Source organism: Zeus faber, assembly GCF_960531495.2.
Source record: "Zeus faber genome assembly, chromosome: 16".
Lineage (NCBI taxonomy): Eukaryota > Metazoa > Chordata > Actinopteri > Zeiformes > Zeidae > Zeus > Zeus faber.
Genome location: NC_137202.1, coordinates 2,438,815 through 2,461,578, shown reverse-complemented (window position 1 = coordinate 2,461,578; position 22,764 = coordinate 2,438,815). Strand labels below are relative to the sequence as shown.

The window sequence follows — 22,764 nt, the reverse complement described above, 5'->3', positions numbered from 1 at the left end:
CCCGAAGACGTGGCATTTTGACAGATTTAGACAAGGAAGACAAGGCTTCCTTTGACGATTTAAAGCAATGGATAAAACGAGTGTGGTACTCTGCTGAGAACCCTGAGGAGGAAGCCTCCGCATTGCTCTGTCTCGAGGGGACGGATCCGGGTGATGATGCTGCTTGTGCACATGTGTCTGTCTATCTATCTATCTATTTACTGTCTATCTATCTATCTATCTATTTACTGTCTATCTATCTATCTACCTGAGCTGGGTCGACCATGCAAAGGTGCCTGTTGACCCCCAAGGATAACACCTGAAGGTGTTTCACCATAACTGACCCCCTCTTATTTTCAGGGCAAGAAACATTAAGGCTTTTAGCATTTTTATATACATTATATAGATGCACAGAATACGATTACAGCCTTGAGATCCAAGAAATACAAAAGTTACATCAAAGAATTTCTTAGATCGCAATACAAAACGGTATTTAAAAATTAAACTTTGCACAGCTTTTGCACAAAACACACACAGACATAACCATTGTAGTCAACGCACTCAAAGCATCTACAAAGAGTCACAGAGAGAGAGAGAGAGAGAGAGAGAGAGAGAGAGAGAGAGAGAGAGAGAGAGAGAGAGAGAAGTTATGGTCATAAATTAAAATCATTACAGAGCTGTGATATCTTCTGCTGTTATCCCCGCGTCCTTTGCCATGGAATAAAAGTGTCCGTGTTTGGCGAGCAGGTTGCTAGGAGAGTCGAACTCCACAATCCTCCCGGCGTCAAGCACCATGACCCTTTGTTTTGAGGAGGCGGAGAGAAAACAAAGATATGTTTTGTATTTGAATACCACAGTGACAGATAAATATTGTGTAAATATCGTTGAGCGAAGAAGACGTCAAACAGTGTTGACAGTTACTGTGATCTAAAGAGATAATCCATCATATTATTTTGTCAAAAAATCGGATATTTGACACTGTCAAGCTTTGAATGCATATTATGCATGTAGAACCATTGTTGTGATACTAGACATATTTTACAATTGTACTATTTAGAGGGAATAATCAAGAAGTCTCAAGCTGCCGACTTGGTGCATGGTGCAAGCTGTTTTTCTTCCTTTTGTTTTTTTTAAATTGTTTTTCATTAAACGTCACTAATTAGGATTGTGAATATAAAATAAAAAAATATATAATAACATAGTAAATAAATAAATAATAATAAAAAAAAAAAGAGGGAAAAAAGGGATTGTGAATATAAAAAAGCATATGCGTGTGTGGTTATGCAGAAAACACAATTAGAAAGGGGGGAAAAAAGAACATTTGGTTTGCAGTTTTCTTTTATTGTCATCATACTCGGGAGATTTCTTTTGCTAATATCAATAAAAAGGATGCCTCTTAAAAATAGTATATATGATAAACATTTGTTAAATAAGCCTTACTGTCTCTGTTGAGTCTGAAGGCTAAATGTCTCTTTCCATAACTCTTTCATTTTATTGATCCAGACCTGCAATAAAACTGCCTAAGCTTTCATCAATATTTGGGTTCAGGCTGCGCCCCCCACTTGCATTACAAATTATTTGAAGGTCTCATACTGAACCTGTTACAGAAATATTTTGAAACTACGTTAGTTGAATAAAAAAGTGTAATAAAATACAAAAGAAAGGGAGGAAAATACTGAACTGTCAATGGAGAGATGAGAGTAACCAAAAACAATCCACTCGATAAAAATGGAGACAATTTGATGGGAAATCCTTTTATAGGTTTTTATAAAGGTAGCAGAAGTATCGAGGGAAAAGCACGGTGAGCTGCAACATTTACTGCGATGGGTTTTGGTTCTGCACAGGTGCTGCTCCTTGTTATGTTTCTAGATATTTTATTTGGGCTTTGATCTCTATTTTGACTTGACTTTTTTGGTCAATTTTCTGCTGCTGTTGTTGTGACACTGGAACACTGGGGGGGGGGGCAATAAAGTGTTATGTTATTTTTATGCCTTTGCCTTTACTCTTACTTTAATTTTGGTTTTATCCTTTAATGCTGTGGGAGTTAACCCTACCCTGGCTAGTTGTCTACTGTGCTTAAAGAGACGTAAGAAGGGTGGAGGGCCTTTCGCCGTCCTGCACATGTCAGTGTTTTCCAAAGATGCCGCAGGATTTTGTCCACTGTTTGTACTAGGGGCAGGCGATACCGCAGAACAGTGCAAGAGTATTAGTCACACACCGTGGAAATGCCAACATAAAATATAATATTAAGATGGCCAAACATAAGCTTTCGTAATAATATAAATGCATACATACGGAATTTAAATTTAACTATCTAAAAAATATATATCAAATATAAATAATTTAGAGAATATAAAGATTATTTTGTATTTTACTCTTCTTTCACACTGTCCTCCCGGGTGTTTTCTTTTTCATTCTTTTTTTTTTTCATTATTAGGAACTAAATTAAATCAAATAACAATGATATCTGGTCATTTATAAACAAAGGAGGTCCAGATACAGAACTGGCATCAGGGTGAACGCCATGATGGCAAAACCTGTATTCTCAAAATGTATTTTTGCTTAAATCTCAGATTTCCGACTTTATTCTCAAAACTTAATTTTAACTTTAAAGTCGGAATTCTGACTTAATTCTTGAAAGGTTATTTTGACTTTATTCTCGATAGTTCGATTTTAAACTCTATTTACTCTATTTTTTTATTTGCATGGCCCTAATGCTCTTCTGTAATAATAAAACAATACATAATAATAAAATAATACAAAATCATTAGAATCCAAATAGTAAACCCAAATAGTATTGTTTGAAAGTTTGACCAGATATCTTTGTTGTTAGGTTTCAATTAGAAAATAAAGTGCATAAATCGGAGATTTGAACATTTATAAATAACTGCTTAATGTTTGTGTATTATGCAATGTATATAGTAATTTGTTTTTGTAATTTGTTAATTGTGATTTACTTTCAAATGTTTTGGCAGCTTTTTGAGATGTGAGATTTACTCTGAACCAAGAATTGTTGGTTTTATGTAAATGTTGATTATATTTATTGGTAACATATCATTTAATTAGACTTTGATTTAAAGAATTCCTTTACATTATGTATCTGTCTGTGTCTCTGTATCCTGAATGATACAGTGATAGAGATAAGCCCCTTTCCCACTTGCACTGAAAGCTGCAAATATACTGGCAATGTTCCATATTGGCGTCCTGTGGGAAAGGGATCCGGTGTCGATGTTCCCAAAATCTCCCCACTCTTGACCCAGCATCATTTGGGAAAATGCCAGTGTGGCTGTGAATGGAATTTGGTATGTGGGAATGGAAGCAGTAAAATTGCCGTCAAGTTGGGGTAGGGCCAAATCCAAATAAAGCAAAAATAGATCTTGTAATTATTTTAAGAATATTTATTTTGTACAAATATAAAAAAAAAAATACAAATATATTTGTATTTCAAAAAAAAAATCTCAGTCTCTCTTGTGCAGGAGCGGTGCGAATCACATTGGCTGAATCCAGTAACATCTGTGCATGCTATGACAGACTCCAGCGTTTCTCAGAGCACATTATACTCGCGTTGTCATAGTAACGAGCACACTTGGACTTTACTGACCAGGAGATCGGGTGAGCACAAACGAGACATAGCTTGTGGAGCTGGTTCTGTCAGATAACTCAACGGGGGAACGACCTATTTAAGCAGCCATTCCTCCTGCCCTACCTGCTTTGCTGCCTGTGTTGCTGCACTGCCTCCACCTTCCCTGCCTCCACCTGTTGGACTCTACTCTTCTATCCAATGGTGGAATTCCAAGTCCTGACCAGGGGAAGCCCAGGGTACAGGACCTCACTCCGATATTTCTATCTCGTTTAGCAATAAGCATGCCTGTTTTCTGTTCACCTAGCCGGGAGTGATGAGCAGTAGAGCCCAACGCCCAAACTCAGGCGATGCTCAATAAATAAAGATCATTCGAAATAAAATGTAAGAGTTGTCTGTCAGAATTTGCAACGATTATTTTGAATTGTGAAGCTTGTGGCTATGCTACTGTAATGTCCTGACTTAAGCTAGTACTTTGTTGTTTTAGCTATCTAGTGATCCTCAGATATAAATATCTTCTTAATGAATAATAATAATAATAATAATAATAATAATAATAATAATAATAATAATAATAATAGCTTTATACGTATATATAGAAACCTTTAATTTTAAGTCTAGACTTTGGAACAGCCAGAAGGGACCCGCCTGAGGATCTAAGGCTACACACTGGCTCTTATGGGGTCAACATATCTGCTGTGTAGATTGGAGTCAGACCCAGACCTGCTTTAAAAGTAACCAGTAAAATATTAAAATCGATTCTGAACTGAACAGGGAGCCAATGGAGAGAAGCCTGGATTGGGGTGAGGTGATGTCGTCTTTTGGAACCGGTAAGAAGCTGAGCTGCTGCGTTGTGAACTAGTTGGAGGCGAGAGAGTGATTTTTGGTTGATGCCAAAATGGAGGGAGCTACAGTAGTCTAGTCGTGAGAAAATGAGGGCGTGGATTACTTTTTCCAGGTCGCTGTGTGATAGTATTTGTTTGATTCCTGAAATGGTTCTCAGTTGAAGGAAGCAGGACTGGGCTTTTTTTTTTAAATTTGTTGGTCAAAGTTTAGGCCAGAGTCAAATAGTACTCCCAAGTTTCTTGCAACAGACTTTACATTTGTGGACAGAGTAACAAGGCCACTCTCAATATGACTATCATGAACAATATGATTTCTGATTTTGAATTATTGAGCTGAAGAAAATTGTGTGCCATGTGTTGATATCATTGAGACAATCTACAAGAGCATCTACAAGGTCACCGGGTCTCAGAGGAAGGTATATCTGTGTCGTCTGTGTAGCAATGAAAAGAGACATTGTGTTCTTTGGATATTTGGCCAAGTGGCAGCCTATAGATTGAAAATAAAGTTGGACCTAAAGTTGAACCTTGTTCATCACCACAGGTAATTTGAGGAAGAGTCGTTATCTATGGCGACCACGGAAGTTCTTAGGGAATATAACCAGCCTAGTGCACTGTCTTTGATGCCAACCCAGGTGTTAAGAGGGTCAATTATATGCCGTGATCTACAGTGTCAAAGGCTGCACTTAAAAAAAAAATTAAAAAATTAAGATTGCACTTTCCCACCTGTCTGATGAAAGCTGATAAAAGGATATTGTTGGTTGGCTTTACCATGTAAAGCTCTAAAACCAGACTGGAATTTCTCAGAGATGTTATTATGACACATAAAAGCCAAAAGCTGGGTTAAAAACACCTTCTCTAAAACCTTCGATAGAAATAGAAGTTTAGAGTTTGTTACTGAATTGCTGTTCTGTTCGGTGTTACTGTATTGCTGTGTCGTACTGTTGTATACTGTTCTGTATATCTCCATTCACACTGTATTCACATGCACTTTACTGCACATATATGTAGAAATGGTCTATCCCATATACATAACTCTATTCCCTTTACTTCTATTTTGTACCCCCGCTTTGTATTATCTTTTTGAGTCGTATTTTATTTTTATTTTATTTTATTCATATTATTCAATTCGCTAACTGCATTACGTTTTATGAATCAGTTAGATTCAGTTAGTTAGCTAGGTAGATATTAAGTTAGCTATTATGTTTGGTTTAGTAACTATTGTGCATAATCTCCGGGTGCGTTGCAAAGACATTTCACTGCATATATGTATGAACGCATGTATACTGTATGTGACAAATAAACCTCTTAAATCTCTTGAATCTGGAATTGAAACAGGCCTAAAATTGTTAAGAACAGAAGGATCCAGGTTTGGTTTCTTTAAAAGGGGATGGACCACAGCATGTTTAAAAGCAGAAGAAAAAATGCCTTTCTCCAGCGAGCTATTTATAATAAAATAATAAAATGGATCCAATTGTGTCAATCACCTCTTTAAGAATTGTGGTGGGGATAATATCAAGGCTGCATGTTATGATTTCATGTGGGATAGAGTTTGAAGTTTCAAAATTGCTAAAATTACTGTCAATGTCCCTACTGGCATCTATAACTTGGTCAGGGGGTTTAATTTTCTGTCTTATATTCTCAGCTTTATTCTCAAAAGAGTTTAAAAACTCCTCACACACCTCTGGTGAGGCCTCAGTAATATGGCAGGGGGGGGGGGATGACAGTGATTACCTTAAATAAAATTCTGGGGTTGGAATGGTTTGCAACAATCAGGTTAGAGAAGAAAGTTGCTCTTGCTTCTTTACCCATCCTCTGATAATTGTGCATAGTCTTTCCAGATGTCATAAAATACGTTTAAACCACTCGTCTTCCATATCCGGTCCTTTCTCATACAGTCTCTCTTTAGGTCCTGGGTGGATTCATTTAGCCAGGGCTGCAATGCTTTATTTGACTTTTTGCCTTGTAGGGGCGACAGAGTCCATGACAGTCAGACACGTGTCATTAAAATGTGAGACAAGCTCCTTTGTGTTAAAATCTGGATAAAAGGCAGTTAAAGGTGAAGCGGAAGCATTGAAAGGCTTGGAAAACTTACTCACTGACAAAAATTAATAATTGAAATGTTAATGTTATTTACTGGTAATAAATAGTACAAACATGTACAAACATGTTTGTACTACGTTAAACATGTTCCACGTAATAAACCAAGAGGTCTCGAGCTGTATCATAGACCATTTGGGTCTATCAGGGTCCAACATGGAATTTTTTTCACAAGATCCAGAGTTATTCCTTTCCAGCTGAATTGATACAGATACATACAAAAGCCTCAAGAAATTTAATACTGTAACATTTTGCACGATTGTACATAACTATGTTGCTTTGCAAACAAGATACCACCAAAACTGGGCAAAGACAGAAAAGGTGTGAAAGAATCATTATCGTGATGCCGACTGTAATGAGGCACAATGGGCAATTGCAAGGGTTTGTTGTTTACCTGGAGCTGTCCATGATGCTGTGCAGGCGGTGGGCGATGGTGAGGATTGTACAGTGGGAGAACTGTTTGAGGATTGTCATCTGGATCAGGTTGTCCGTCTCCAGGTCCACGGCGGCCGTGGCTTCGTCCAGGATCAGGATGCGAGACTTCCTGAGCAGGGCTCGGGCCAAACACAGGAGCTGCCTCTGGCCCACACTGTGGAGATGCATTTCCTTTGTAGCTTAATGGGCCATTTCTCTTGTTTACATCAGTCAGTCGGTGTGGCTGTTTATATCTAGGTTTCTAAACCTTCCTCATCAATAGACAGCTCTCTGATAGGCATTAGTTGCTCGTTGCCATGTATCCTCAACTTAGTATGTGTCTGATGAACAAATTAATTTGTCGACTGTTGGTGGAAATTTGCACCATATTAAAAGCTCTCACTCGAAACCTGACAGCATAAGCACAAAACCAAAATAAACAACGGAAGCATAACCTTTACAGCAGCTGGTTGAGCAACAACAAGTGCTGCCAGGATAGAGATTAATTGGCAAAGGTGAAAGCTCTGAAGATCCAGAAGACAAACAAATGAGAACTCTCCAGCGACTGACCCAGAGCAGCCTGGTGTTATAGTCGTGTTAGATTGAACTCCATTCATCTTTACTCAATAGATTGAAGCATAGTACTGAAAATACTGAATATATCCATACAAATCCAGGTGAATCAGAAAATAGTAGAGATAGTACTGACGATAATACAAGTGAATAGACTAGAACAGAGGTTCCCAACCACCGGACTGCGGACCGGTGCCAGAAGGTGGGTGGGATTTTTTTTTGATGCAACCTCCACTCTGCTGGGTAATCAGAGCAATCATTTCTCCAAACAAAGCAAATAAAAACAGTGTGTTTTTATTGTAGATGTTCTTCATTTACTCAGTTTCCTAATTGAATGAAAGAAAAAGGGCCCCTTGCATAACGGGGAATATCACTATACATCATAGAACAATATATCACAGGAAGATCCAGGAAGATCAAGGAAATCTGAAGATTTCAGAAGTTTAGTAATGTCTTTCTTCTCCCTTTCACTTGGATGACTATGATGGACCTGAGTTTTGTTTTTGTGGGTTTTTAGGGGTTATCTGTGGAAAAAAGGGCGGGAACCCCACTTTCTGTTTCACCATCATGGTGATATATACAGTATGGCGCGTATAAGACCAAGTGCGCTGGTCACACTAAGTCCATGAGACTAAATCAATCAATGGAGGAACTTGCCGTAGATTTCAGCACGTCTACATTATGTGGTTTGTTCTGTGGATGTGTGATGTTGGCAATGTGGCATATTGATTTAGGGGGAAAAAAGATATTTCCAAAGGTGCTCTCTTAAGTAGATAATCAAATAAGCCTCATGTTTTGTGCAGGCCGCTACAGACTGCAATACATTGACGTTGGAAGACGAATCTATTCTCATGTTATTGCGAGATTGGTAGATTTTCCCAGCTTGCAAAAAAACTTAAAGAAAAATCACTGAGAATGAGGGAGCTTAACCATTTGATAGTGAGCAAAGTTATAGAAGACCCAGGAGCCACCTAATGGGCAAACCCAATGATGCAACGATGTTTATGTCATGTAGTACAAGTAAAACTAAAAACATCCTCAAAAATTCTTCCATAAGGAATCTGGCCACAAAATTGTATTATACTCCACATTTGTTCATATTTTGTTCACCAACAAACAGATCAGAGCAACACTGAGGTTACCATACCAGAGACAGTATAACAGTTAAATTGGAAAAAGGACATCCTTTCAGACATGTTTGTATACATCTTTCTCAGTATGTTAAATTATGCACAATATGAAGCTTTGAACCAAAAAAATGGTGATTTTGCCAAAGATTTATAATTATGCGTTTGATTACAGTTTACAGTGTGTTTTGTGATTAACCATGCATCATGTGTAATCATTAACCTACAGTATTCCCTACACGGTAACGCTTTCTCTTAAAGTGCTTGTAATAAGCGTTAGTTAACTTCTTTCCATTAATGCTTATTAATATTATTATTGTGTTAATGAGACTATATAAGTGTGAATTATAGCATTTATTAGCAGTTAACTATGCACTTATTAATTGTTAACTATGCACTTATTAACAGATACTTATGCTTTTATTATATGTTAATAACACTACATCAGTGTTTATTACAATTACACTTATCACAAGCACCTTAATATAAAGTGTTTACCCCTGCACTGTATGTTATTTTATTTAGTGACAAACTGGTGATTTTCACCCACCTGAGGTTCTCGCCTCCCTCTGCAACCTTGTGGTGCAGCCTTGCCTCCAGTCCCACAACGTATTCCTTCAGGTGGGAGAGCTCCAGGACTTTCCAGATGTCCTCATCGCTGAAGGTCTCGAAAGGATCCAAATTCATCCTCAGCGTTCCAGAAAATAACACTGGGTCCTGCATCATTCAACAGGGCAGAAATGAACAAGTTTTCTGCTTTGTATGCAATGAATGTACAGTATGTGTTGGGAGTGTGTACATGTGTGTGTGTGTGTGTGTGTGTGTGTGTGTGTGTGTGTGTGTGTGTGTGTGTGTGTGTGTGTGTGTGTGTGTGCATGTGTGTGTGCGCGTGTGTGTGCACACCTGTGGTATAATGGTGAGTCTACTTCTTAAGTCATGGAGGCCTATGCTGGCGATGTCCATCCCATCAATTAGGATCCGTCCCTCTACCGCCTCAATTATTCTAAACAAGCAATTAGTCAAGCTTGACTTCCCGGCTCCCGTGCGGCCCACTATTCCAATCTAAATGGAAAAATGGAGGACGTGGCAAAATCATTTGGCTGACACATCAACTACCTTCCACATCATTAAGCATGCAACATGTAAAGTTTATAATGCTGTTGTAATTACCATGCAAATTTCTGAACATAATTAATTCTACATGACTGAAGTCTATGGACACTTCACATACAAACTGTATACTGTATGTGCACCTAAAATACACCATTTGACATTCAGGCTTTTGAAACCTTGAAACCTGAACGTCAAATGGCGTATTTAAAGAAATTCTTATTTTCACAAGCTCTGATAAAAACTCTGTAGATCTACAAACTTAAAATGTATTCAATTAAATTGAATTATAGGCTTGGGCAGATATTGATTGATATTAATGACGGAGGATTTTTTTTATCTGCCTGGAAAAATCTGAGCATACCTACCTATCTAACCAACATAACTCGTTACCTGCCTACATAACTACTTACCTACCTTCCTAGCAGCCTACCTACCTACCTACCAAAATACCGATGTGGAGAGCCTACCTAGCCTAACCTATATACATCCTCCCTTCAATTATACACACGCACGCGCACACACACACACACACACACACACACACACACACCTTTTCAGTGCTTTCGATATCGCAGGTGACTCCATGCAGGACCAGGTCTAATTCAGGTCTATAGCGGACCTTGTAGTTTTCAAACTGCAGCCTTCCTGCTTCAGGCCATTTTTCGGACAGCCGGGTGTCAGTCACCCACTCGGCCTGTGGAATCACATCCACACAGGTAAACAGATAAATTACAGATCCAGATTTTCACATAATAGTGTTTTTTCATTATTTCTACATAGTGTTGCTATTTATGTATATGAACACCAAATACTCTCCTACAGCTTTGAAATTATGAATTGGAAACAGACAAGAACTGTTTGAGAGAGACAGACTGAATCTCTGAACCTACCTCGTTCCCAAGTGCTGTGTACTCACTAACTCTCTCCACAGCCACAATGTTGGTCTCGAGCTCCGAGGTCATCCTCACCAGCCAGTTCAGGGTCTGGGTGACCTACACACAGCCACAGGGTCTTTCAGCTATTGTTTCTATAATCAAATGTCAACAACCTCATCATGTCATCATGGTCAGCATCAAGGTCAAGAACAAACATGTTTTTCCAAAGGACCAATAATGAATATTGAGATTTTCTTACACCTTTGGCACTGAAAACTGAAGGTAATCAATTTTTCCATTGACTATCTGCCCCTTCACACACAGTGGTCACACAGATAGACAGGAAAAAAGGAAATGAAGAAGTGCATCAAAACTTAAAAACTGTCTAACAGCATTTCTTGGAAAAAAACCCCCACATAATTTAACATTGAAATCAAAATGTGATCACCAGTCAGAACAAGTGATTCACATGTGAAATGAATGTCTTTGCCTTTGTTTTCTCTGGAAAGGAAGGACTGTAAGGTTTAAAAAAAAAAAAAGATGAAAAAAACATTGTTTGTCGCTCATTCTGCCTTCGACAGATTGTTCTCCATATCATTCCTCTTCTCAGACGCTTGTTTTGCTTGGAAGCAATTACTTTTATAGCTGGAAGAGGATGACCAGCAGCATCCTTCCTTCCAATAGCACCATGAGCCCCAATTACAGATCTGCTTGTTTTTCCCCAAATATTGGAATTTTACAGGGGAAGGAAATAATTTTGATGGTGTTTAATGAACGGCATGAGAATGGACCGTGTTATTGTGTACAATTTGACAGTTCCAATATGTGGGCCAACAGAGGTTAAAACATGTACTATCGATCACCAAAGTGCTCTTAGAAGAAGGATCCCATTGTGGTGCACTTTAACACCTTAATCACACTTTATTGATCCCAGAGGCAGGAAATTTGCCAGACCCGCGTTATACAAATGGATACTGTCCAATAAATTCTGTTTGTGGCATAAAATTGTATTGAATTATTTGTATTTTGGAATCCATGCATATCTTAAAACAGTATTTACACATTGTGCTCCACTTATCCGAAATTAGGGATGGCTCCATATCACTTTTTCATGTCCGATACCGATACCACAACCTTGAGTATCTGCCGATACCGACATCAATCCGATACTGTGTTTTTCCCTCTCTTAAACAACTAAGCTGTTAATAATTCATTTGTCTGGATGCACTTTGTTCAACCTAGCCATCTAAAAAACATCATGCTCAAACTGTGAAACAAATATTCTACCCCCCTAAAGGAAGAAATACACAGCCCACAACAGCTTATGGACTTCTGGGACCCAAAACTCATACGCCTCTGTGAACGGGAACACAAGAGATGTAAAATTTGCCACTTCCACTCTTTTAGACAGAGAATACAAAGACATTGGTCTGTCGATCAGTTAAACAAGTTCAATGTGGAATTTCCATTTAAATGCCGTATCTTAAACCCCTTTCCCACCGCACCAAAAATCCCGAAACATCCACTAACATCTGGCATTTGTCATCAGTGAGAAAGGAAATACCCGTGTCTCAGTCCAGGGTTAAATGACCCTGCAATAGACACCGGTTTTAATCGGCTCCACCCTCCACCGACTCTGATGTGAACAGGACAACTGGGCCGACCCACTAATTTTGGCCACTTCACCTCCGTGATGAGACTCGTTGCGATGAGACTTATGCACGTTGGTGCGTAAGTAGACAGGAATATCCATGTGTCATTCAATAATTTATTTTCCGAGTTAAAATCTAAAATCAAAACCAGAAGTTATTGATGATTTTTCCGCATGGGGGACCATGAAATTTTGCAAGTGTGGGGATCACACGGTAAGGAGCACAGCAGAGAAACCCCCACGCTTCCCCCTAAAATTTACGGGTTTACATGGGTTTAAAAACCTGGTAAACCCCCTAAATTTATTGTGAAAACGGTATTCGTCACAAATATCAATAATATGTTTTAGTATTTGTTGTTTATTATAGGCATAATCATTAATATAAGCAAATAGCATAATTTATAGTATCCAAAAGGATGTATTCTTCTGCATGCAAACACTCACTTAAAACACTGACCTTTTATGTATTTTATAATTTCTTAATTTCTGTATTTTTCTATGCTCTTTCCTTTTTATCTATTTGATGTAAGGCACTTTGAATTGACTCTCTCCCTCTCCCTCTCTCTGAGTGGTTGGGGGTGGGAGTAAGCAGGGCGTGGGCGTGTGTGTTGCGGTATCTACGGAGTGAGTGACTTTAAGGGGGGTGTTGGACCTCACCAGGTTGACAGGAAAGCATTGCACAGACGCATAGTGAAAACCTCCCAGATCAATCACACTTCTGTCACCGAATAACTTGTAAACTCTACATTTATTACGAAAAGGGATAGATGAGTTGGAGAAGAAACACTAAAGGCCACAAAAAAGAAGAAAACATGACAGAAACTCAAGATAAAAGTGACAATAAACAACACTGATGCAGAGCATGCTAACAAATACAGTGAAGCTGCTGCAGGAAAGAGGAGCCCTGGAACGAGCATGAACTCCGAAGACAAAATTGGGGCAATAAAGACTAAAAACTGAACTCAAGGGGGACAATGACTACCTGAGACAGGAGATTAACCACTTGGGACAAGAAATCAATGGCAAAATCGGGACAGTAATGCAGAGTCTGTCCGACCGAATTGGAGAAGCGGAGACCTGGGTGGAGCAGGTGGGAGGGTGGGCTGCAGAGGCGACTGCCGCGCTCTGCACCTGCCTAGAACAGCAAAGAGCCCTGCAGCAAAAACTAACAGACTTAGAGTCCCGGTCCAGGAGAGACAACATACGCATCTTTGGAGTGGCAGAGGGAGAGGAGGTACACTCCACAGCTTATTATTTAATTTCTCAGAAGTGAGTTGCCATTACCAGAGGACCTGGATCTGAAAATACAGTTGGCTCACCGGTCAGTCCCTGGCAAACAAACCCCAACCTGAAGCCCCACGAGACCCATCATTATCCACTTCCAGGAATTCGCAACCAAGGAGATACTGAGAGAAGCTTAGAAAAGGGGAAAAATCCAACAGGGCAACAGGACTTGTGTACTTCGACCATGATTATGCCACTGAGATAGTCAAGAAGCGCAGGGAATACAATGATAAAGTCCCGCTTCCACTGGGAAGCGGGTGTTGGAACATACAGCAGTGCACAGGAGGCGCAGCGGGAGTTGAAGCGATGCAGATTCCCCTTGGAAGAGCCGGAGACAGGCAAGGGAGAGAGCAGCCTGGAAACATGGCTTCCTGAGCTGTTGAGATGGCAGCGGACAGCGAGCTTTAGTAAAGAAGGTCTAGCTGTGGCACAGAGAGCGAGGGGAAAACTCGAGGTGTTCCGGACGGGATGCACCGAGCAAATTTGAACAGGGATCTAAAATAAACAAAACCTTATAACTGCTTATATTTCAAAAGCTCTATGATCACCATGATAGTTTTGCATTTTGGCCATGTATTGAGCACTAAGTGCCTGGAAGAGCTGGGTTCATTCTTCTATATAGTACACGTTGGACTCATAGAATGGTAGTTACTGCTTTGGACTCATCAGCCATCCTTAACACTGGGCCCTCTCCTTATGAGAGACTTTACCCTCAACCCACTAATGGGATCACAGTTGAGGAGAAACAAGAACCTCCTCCTAGGTTTGTTCACTTTTGAGTTACATAATTGTAGATTTTGTTCTGATTTTGTTTTTGGGGGCTACGAAGCAATTCATTTTCCGGAAAGTATGATAGGGTCACATAACCTGAGAATTGCTTCCCTAAATGTGAATGGCCTGAGAATCCAGTTGAGAGGAGCAAAGTGCAAGCAAAAATAGGATAGGTTAGGTTAGGTTAAGTTATATTTTTACAAGTCACACATGTCGAAACAAGAACATGACAAGTTGAAAAAGTTTGGCTACTTAAACTTTTTTAAGTAAAAAGGTAGACAATGAGGACAGATATACCCATATATGCCCATATATATATTATCAAATGAAGAATAGATAACCTTCTGGTTACACTTGCTAATACAGTATATACTGTACATGCCTTCCGGAGAGTGACTGGAAACTCTTTAAGTCCCTATTTGATACGATCATTTATGAAAGTAAAGGCATTTTAGTCTGTGCGGGAGATTCTAAACTACTCTATTGATACTACAAATACAAAAAGACATATACAGGTCAGAAGACCTTGTGGTGTGGGGATGGTGTGGTTTGAGCCGCCACAACTGACTTGGATCTACGTGATTGGGATCAGAGTGGCTGCATACCTGTTGCTCGTTTTGTTGGTCTAACGAGCAACCGGTTAAAATCATGACATGTGTCTATCGAAATGTGCTCCTGGCTAATTCCAACTGGCCAACTCTCTTCAATAAACTGGTGTTTAGAACCCCCCGTCTTCTGTGTCTCTGTGCCGGAGGTCCTTGAAACGCCACTTGGGTGGCAGGAGATAGGAGAAACTGCCACAGACCTCAATATGTTATTTAAAGAAACAGGTATGCACATTCATTGGGAACACTCCAGATTTGACTATTTCCGGATGAACATTATAGACAGACACAGGGTGAAGGAGTGCTCAATACGAACAGCAGATGTATCGGATCAAAACACAATCTACTTGCTCAGTCTTGGGGCAGAAAAGGCGTTTGATAGAGTCAGCTGTGCATTTCTGTATAGAGTGCTAGAAAAGCTGGGTTTATATAACCAATTGATTAGATGCATACAACCTCTATATGGAGAACCAACCTCCAGAATAAGAATCAATGGCCCCAGTTTTAAGCTGTTTAGAGGCACTCACCAGGGCTGCTGTCTTAGCCCCTTCCCTTTTGCAATAGAGCCTTTGGCACAAGCTATCGGACAAAACAAAGAGCTGAAAGGATTCAACAAAAAAGCAAAAGAGGAACATAATAGGACTTTTTTGCAGATGATATTATTATCTATCTTTGATGTCGAGATATAAACTGAACATCATGAGATCACGAGTACATCGACACATCTGTACAGAAGGCAGGAATATCAGGATTCTCCGGGTGTTCAGAACATTCCAGCATGATCTGGCACCAGATCCAAACGGCAAAGGTAGAGAGAAGGGACCTCCATGTAGTCTTTCTGGACCTTGCCAATGCCTTTGGCTCAGTGCCCCATGAACTCCTGTGGTTTGCCTTCAAATTCTTCCATATACCAGGCACCATCACAGCCCTGGTTAAATCCTACTTCCAGGACGTGCAGTTCTGCTTCAACACCACTGACTTTACCACCTCTTGGCAGTGCCTAGAAGTAGGCATCATGGCAGGGTGCACTATCTCACCTCTGGCATTCACGATGGCAATGGAGGTCGTCATCCGAGCCTCAAAGTGGGTTGTAGGTGGACAGCGGGTGGACTCTGGTCTGCGCCTCCCTCTGCTCAGAGCTTACATGGATGACATTACAACATTGATCACCCCTGTGCCATGCACCAGGAGGCTGCTCAGGAAGCTAAAGGCCTGGTGCTTGCAGTTTGGACTCCTACCCCGGATGTTGTGGCCCCTCGCAGTTCATGAGGTACCAATCTCAACTGTAGAGAAGTTGGAAAGAACAGTCACAGGATACATCAAGAAGTGGCTTGGAGTTCCACGATGCCTTACCACCATAGGCCTCTACGGAGACAGTATCCTCAAGCTACCCCTCACCAGTCTCACAGAGGAGTTCGAGTGTGCAAAAACAAGACTCCAGATGACACTGAATGAATCCAGAGACATAGTGGTGAGCAACAATGCACCAACCTTAACCACTGGCCGCAAATGGAGACCAGCCAAAGCAGTGGAGGAGGCAACAGCAGCCCTCAAACATGCTGACATTGTGGGCCATGTTCAGCAAGGAAGAGGAGGCTTTGGGCTAACAGCCACCCTCCCCAGCGTGGAGTAAGGCCACAGCACGAGAACGGAGGAAGATGGTGGTGGAGGAAGAACGTCACCAGGAGGATGCTGCACGATGGGCCAAGGCAGTCTCTCTTGGCAAACAAGGACAGTGGACAAGATGGGACAGTGTGGAGAGGAGGAAGATCAGCTGGAAAGACATGTGGGCCATGGAAGCGAGACAGTTGAGCTTCTCCATCAGAGCTACATACAACGTCCTTCCAACACCAGTCAACCTTCACCAGTGGTTTGGTGAAGACCCGGGGTGTGCCCTATGTTCTATGCCAGCCACCCTCAGACACATTCTTACAGGGTGTAAAGCCAGTCTCACCCAAGGACGTTATACGTGGCGTCACAACCAAGTCCTGAAGGTCCTTGCACCCACTCTGGAGGACAAACAAACTGCCACCAACTCCCTACCACCACCAGCATCCAACCAACAATGGGCAACTATCTTTGTCCGTGAGGGGGCTAAGGTAACCAGAAGCTGCTCTACACCATCTGAGCGAGGCCAGCTATGCTTAGCCCGTGACTGGAAGATGCTGGCTGACATTGGCCGACAGCTGGTTTTTCCTCCAGAGATTGCTACAACTACTCTGAGACCTGACCTGGTGCTGTGGTCTCCTTCTCTGAAGAAGGTGTACATCGAACTCACAGTACCCTGGGAGGACGCAGTGGATGAGGCTTATGAGCGAAAACACCTACGCTACGCCGAGCTCGCTGCTGAAGCACAACACCGTGGCTGGAACGCTGAGGTCCGCCCAGTGGAGGTGGGATGCAGAGGGTTTGTGGCAAGATCTACCACCAGACTGTTCGCTGACCTGGGAGTTAGAGGCCAGAACCAGCGCTCAGCCATCAAAGCTGCATCAGAGGCAGTCGAAAGGAGCAGCCAGTGGCTTTTTATGAGGAGGAAAGACCCCTGTTGGGCCCCAAAGTAGCAAACCAGTAGGTATGCGGTCAGCTTTGGCTTGACTCAGGGAGTAGGACGCCCCTGCCATGCATAGTCCCTTGAGAAGTCTGCCATCAATATGGCTTTCTTTCTCGTGACGAGTCTGGACTCATGCAAGCTCAGGTCCGATCAGCCTGTAGCTGGCCACCCTGGGGAGGGTGTATAGTGTAGAGGCCGAAACATCCCAAGATCCAAGGATACACTATTGATGATGCGTATCCAGCTCCCACCATTCACCACCATTCATCACCAAGACGACAAGATGACATCAAGACGTTCTACCATTCATCACGACACTCTTAGGTATGTGCTTGCACGAAGGAATTTACATCTTATCCTGTGTTTGATAAACTCTCTTAACTTATACCAAGTCAGGCAATCAGGCAGAAAAATAAATGGAAAGCAAAATCAACAAAATAACTTGGAGTACTTATCAGTCAGGAGTTGAACAAAATACACGAAACAAACTACAACACAATAAATATTAGAATACAAAAAGATGTAACGAAATGGTCAACACTAGTACTGAACTTTAGCTGAAGAATTGAGGTGGTGAAAATGAATGTGCTGCCAATGTTGCTTTATTGTACCTCTTCTTATCGGAATCCAGAATCACAGTTCAAAGCACGGGTGAACAGATATCCCCATTTATCTGGGCAGGAACAAGGCCAAGGGTAAAATTTAAGAAACTCCAAATTGACAAGGAAAACGGAAGCCTATAAGTGCCAAATTTAAGAGAATACTATTATGCTGCCCAAAAAAAATAGATTGTCTATTGGTTTCAAACTAGGTGGAAACACACTGAGCTAAATTTGGGTCAATCTCAACCTCAGGCCAGCTAGGTGGGAAAGAATATACAGATCAAAGCGGAGAAAACTCCATTTTAGAAGAAACACTGAAAATATGGAATGAGTTTGTTAAAAAAAACAAAAACACAAATGAAAAAACTTGGTCTTCTCAGACCACCAGGTTCACACCTGGAGAGATAGATACCACATTTGTAAGGTGAAGAGAAAAAGCGAGAACAGCGCTATGTACACTCATAGAGGGAAAACACTTTTCAAATCTTTGAAAAATTCAAAGGAGAGTTTAATTTAGAAAATGTTGTTGAGATATTTACAGCTACTGTAAGATATTTCTACGATACAGAAATTTAAATGAGGAATTTCAGTAGAAGGTAATGAACTGCTTGAAGTGTTGATAGGTGCATACAAACAAACCACCTCAAAAATTGTTTCTGAACTGAACAGTCGTTTACAAAGACGAAACGGGAAATTCACTATATGTAAAATTGAAATGGGAACTAGAATCAAACATTAAGCTGTCAAAGAGTTAGTGGCATTCCATGTGTGGAATGCAGTACTCTTCCACCAGCTCTAAAAGGTGGAGGGAATTTGGTTGGTAGAATTTAATCCGTTTTTTTTATTACACCCCCCAATAAAAATGAACAATTGGGTAAACAACATTTAGATTTATAATATAGAGGACTCCGAAATTTGTCAGTCGAAACGGATTTGCACCTGTCTACCTCTCTGATGGTACAGACGATACGCGAGCTAATGATGGGGAGGGGTGCCCGCGATTGCTACGCCAAAACAGTGTTTTTATTTAACGTTGCCTTACGAGACGAAATATGTGGGTATGGAACGAAACCTTGCGTAATGGGGACACTTTCTCCATGATTCTCTCCCCGATCACCCCCTCTCTCCATGTGTTATGCGCAGAAAATAATCTTGACGAGTCTACGGGTCGGGCCACGTTCCCTCCGTGCCCTCTGTACACACGTTTTTTAGTTGTTTTATTTGGAGGAATGGGGCTTGGCTCTCTTTGTTGTTCTCTGCCATCGGGGCCCACAGAGAGCCGTGTCCAGGTCTGTCTACGGATGCGGACGATTCACAGATAGAAAATTATATTTATGATTCCCCTTATTTATAATTTCCACATTGAAATGATATCCCTGTGCATTTTGTAAGCTTCTATCTGTTTTGTCCTGTTATTGTAATGCACATTGACTGACAATAAAAACGACTGCTCGACTTGAATAATCTCAGTCGACTGAGGGGTTCCTGACTGATGATTCCACTTATCGACTTTCAAGGGGCAGCCCTGTTATTTTTTATTTACATTTCCTAATGTTATCAAGTGAGAGTAGTACCCCCCTTACATGTGTCTTATATTTTTAATTACATTTATTTTTATTTTACTCTTGTCATCAATGTTATTTTGATGTCTATTTTGTTACTGAAAAAATATATTATATAAAAAGTAAAATTAAAAATTAAAAAAATAGAGGTTGGGAATAACACTCTTCAGCCCGGAACTGGGTCCTCCAAATCCTGGGAGGAAGATGGTTGGACATGATCACAAGATTAACGGTGGGATATGAGACCACATATGCTGCTTTCACACATGCACTCCAGACAATGTCCGCATAATGTCCCGACCTGATTATCCGGATATTGTCAGGATTTACCCTTTCACACGTGTAGCTCACAAACAAGATTTTCTGTGTCAGACGCGTTTACACTACCTGGAAATAATCTGTTCAGTTTAGATGAGGGGCGGAGCCTGGGCAGGGCGTGCAGGAGGCAGGACGTGACACAATGATGCCTGATGCTGCAGAGTTTACAACACACCCAAGACGGGACAGTTCCTTAACTCAGTTGTGTTTAAACATTTTGTTTCATACATGTAGGAAACAAAGGAAATAAATTATGCAATGTCCGCACAGTGTAGTACAGATAATTTCCTCCCAGTGATCTGCGCTCCCCTGTCCTGCTCCGTTAGGCCAGAGGGGCAGAATGCCTAGAACTGGGGCTGGGGGTCCATGTCCCTTTTTTTTGTCTCGAGCACCTGCCCCTTTTAAAGTGTCTGTACGGGACTGTAGAGAGGGGAAGTGCGATCCGAAGAAGTTTCTCAAAAGCGCTGAGCGGAGAAGGCGAAAACCTCTACCCTCTCTCCGCTCGAGTTTCAGAACCCGGTAAACTGCACTTACACCATGCCAAAGCCCACGTAGCAGCTGCGCTCCTTACACAAAGATGCATGGAGCGATGCAAGAAGGTAGATAACTGGCGCATGATAGAGACGTCATTGACAAGCCCACTCGCTCGCTGTGAATGATCCGGACGATTGCCTACTCCGTTCACACATACTGCTCAGTCTGACATAACCTGGACTTTGTACTTTGTTGGCTGGGTAAAGTCTGGATAATGTCTGGGTCAAATGATTCAGACATTTGCGTTCACACATACAGCTCCTCCAGGTAAAGTCTGGATAATTTCAGGTTTACAGTGCATGTGTGAAAGCAGCAATAGTGACCCATAGGGGGTCAGTTAGCTATAAACCCATCCACCCCCTCCTTCATGCTTCCCTTTTTATTTTATCATGGGAAGATTTCAAAGGCTAGATCTCAGACACTGAGGTCTGAAAATCTAAAACACATAACCACAGAGGTCAATGCATAAATAAGACAAAGGACTATTTCAAATTTCTCAATTTGTAATTTCCCTTGTGGTCCTCTCTGAAAATACACACACAGCCGAAAACACCCACTCTCCCCCTCTCTCCACACTCACCTCTCTCTATACACATCTTGGTGTAACACTTAACTCTGAAACATACCAGATCAAGTCATAAATTAGAACCTACATTCCTGAGTAACTTCTCTACAGTTCCTCTGTGTTTAAGACAAAAAGCTGTATCAATAGGTGTTCCAGCCTGAGTTCCGCATACTTTGACTTAGTGAAACCAGTTTGTTAGATATTTTTGTAGCCTAGTAAGCTGATTTCTCGAGTTAATAAAAAATTCATAATTAGTGTCGAACAGCCAACAAGGATATTTACAAGTCTATTTTTAAACAAATTAGTTATAAACAGAAGAGTTACTGTCAAACGCCAAGCACCCAGGATCAAGACGACTTGCAAGTCACCGGCTGTGATCCGCTATCAAGACGCGGCTGCAACGTTGCCTCAAAGCTGACCACACAAATAACGCCGGGACATCCTGGAAAACACTGCCGTCTGCATTTCTACGAGCCGCCAACACTATGCTCCAGGGGTCTTCCGTGCTGAAGTGCATTGTGTGTCCGGAACGGAGCCAGTCCCCCACCGGCTGAACCTCATCTAATGACAAGGATGTGTGACAGGTAAAACACAGAGAATCTCTCTGCTACGTCTTCTGATTAAGAGTTGGTGGCGGGTAGTGCTTTGAATCTTTAGATCTGGTCTAAGAAAATTAATTTAGTTCCTTTAGTTCATTCATACTATCTCAAATCACATATTCCCTTCATTTCTGCCAAAGCAGTTAATTCTAGATAATGTGGCACGGTGGCGCAGTGCATTGCACTGCTGCCGCACAGCAAGAAGGTCCTGGGTTCGATTGTTGGCACCATGGTCCGGAGGGTTATCTTCCGATTTAGGAGCCTTTCTGTGTGGAGTTTACATGTTCTCCCTGTGTTCACATGGGGTTTCCTCCATCTAACAACAGTAAGGACCCCCACCAAACTCATACTCATCATCTGACCAGCGACGGACATTTGCAACCAGGTCCCCGGGCGCATTGACGAATGCTGCCCACTGCTCCTGGCTGCCCCCCCTAAGAAGGACAAGCCAGGATGGGTCAAATGCAGAGGCCTCATTTCACCGGCCACCATCCAAAAGCATGTGGCATAATGAACAAAGATTTTTTTTCTAATGTGGTTTATCTTTTGTTCATCCTAAATTTTAAGTGGTGCCCCATTGATAATGTCATATATTATGATAGTTTAATAATTTTATAAACCATATAACGGTACCTTTTGGTAACATAACAAGTGGAATTTTAATTTCTAAAATAGTTCATCAGTATGCCTGGGTATTACAATATTACAATTATTTAGTCATTTAGTCATTCAAGATGCCAATATCGGTAGATTTCGCTTGACTATTTACAAATAGCCACTAGTTTACGATGTAATTAGATGGTTAGAGAATGGCAAAGAAACAAATAAACAAAAAAAAAACAGTCTAACATGAACAGTGTTCATAATAAGGCCAATTTGATTACCAAACAGATTAAAACAAAAACATAAACATATACCCAACTTTGACATTATATGAACATTTGATCCCGTAGGATCACCACTGTCATATTGTATTTTCATCAGTGGAAACACTTTTCTCCAGATGGTAATATTTCTGGAACTGGAATTTGTTTATTTCTGGCTTAATGTTGTGCAAATTTCAACTGTAACTATGATTTAAGTAATTAAATGTAATCCAAGCTTTTTCAGATTGCTGAA

At 41.0% G+C, this 22,764-nt stretch overlaps 1 protein-coding gene across 1 annotated transcript in view; it reads right to left on the bottom strand.

Annotated features, from left to right (window-relative positions):
• Positions 1 to 261: 261 nt before the first annotated feature.
• Positions 262 to 22,764, bottom strand: part of abcc2 (ATP binding cassette subfamily C member 2) — a 47,752-nt gene continuing 25,249 nt past the window's right edge. The window contains exons 27-32 of the mRNA XM_080016118.1: positions 10,619 to 10,720; positions 10,279 to 10,422; positions 9,519 to 9,677; positions 9,166 to 9,332; positions 6,896 to 7,090; positions 262 to 778 (exon numbers count right to left, since the gene is read on the bottom strand). Of these exons, the coding sequence (XP_079872244.1) occupies positions 649 to 778; positions 6,896 to 7,090; positions 9,166 to 9,332; positions 9,519 to 9,677; positions 10,279 to 10,422; positions 10,619 to 10,720 (897 nt within the window). The 3' untranslated portion in view covers positions 262 to 648. The remainder of the gene's footprint in view (positions 779 to 6,895; positions 7,091 to 9,165; positions 9,333 to 9,518; positions 9,678 to 10,278; positions 10,423 to 10,618; positions 10,721 to 22,764) is intronic.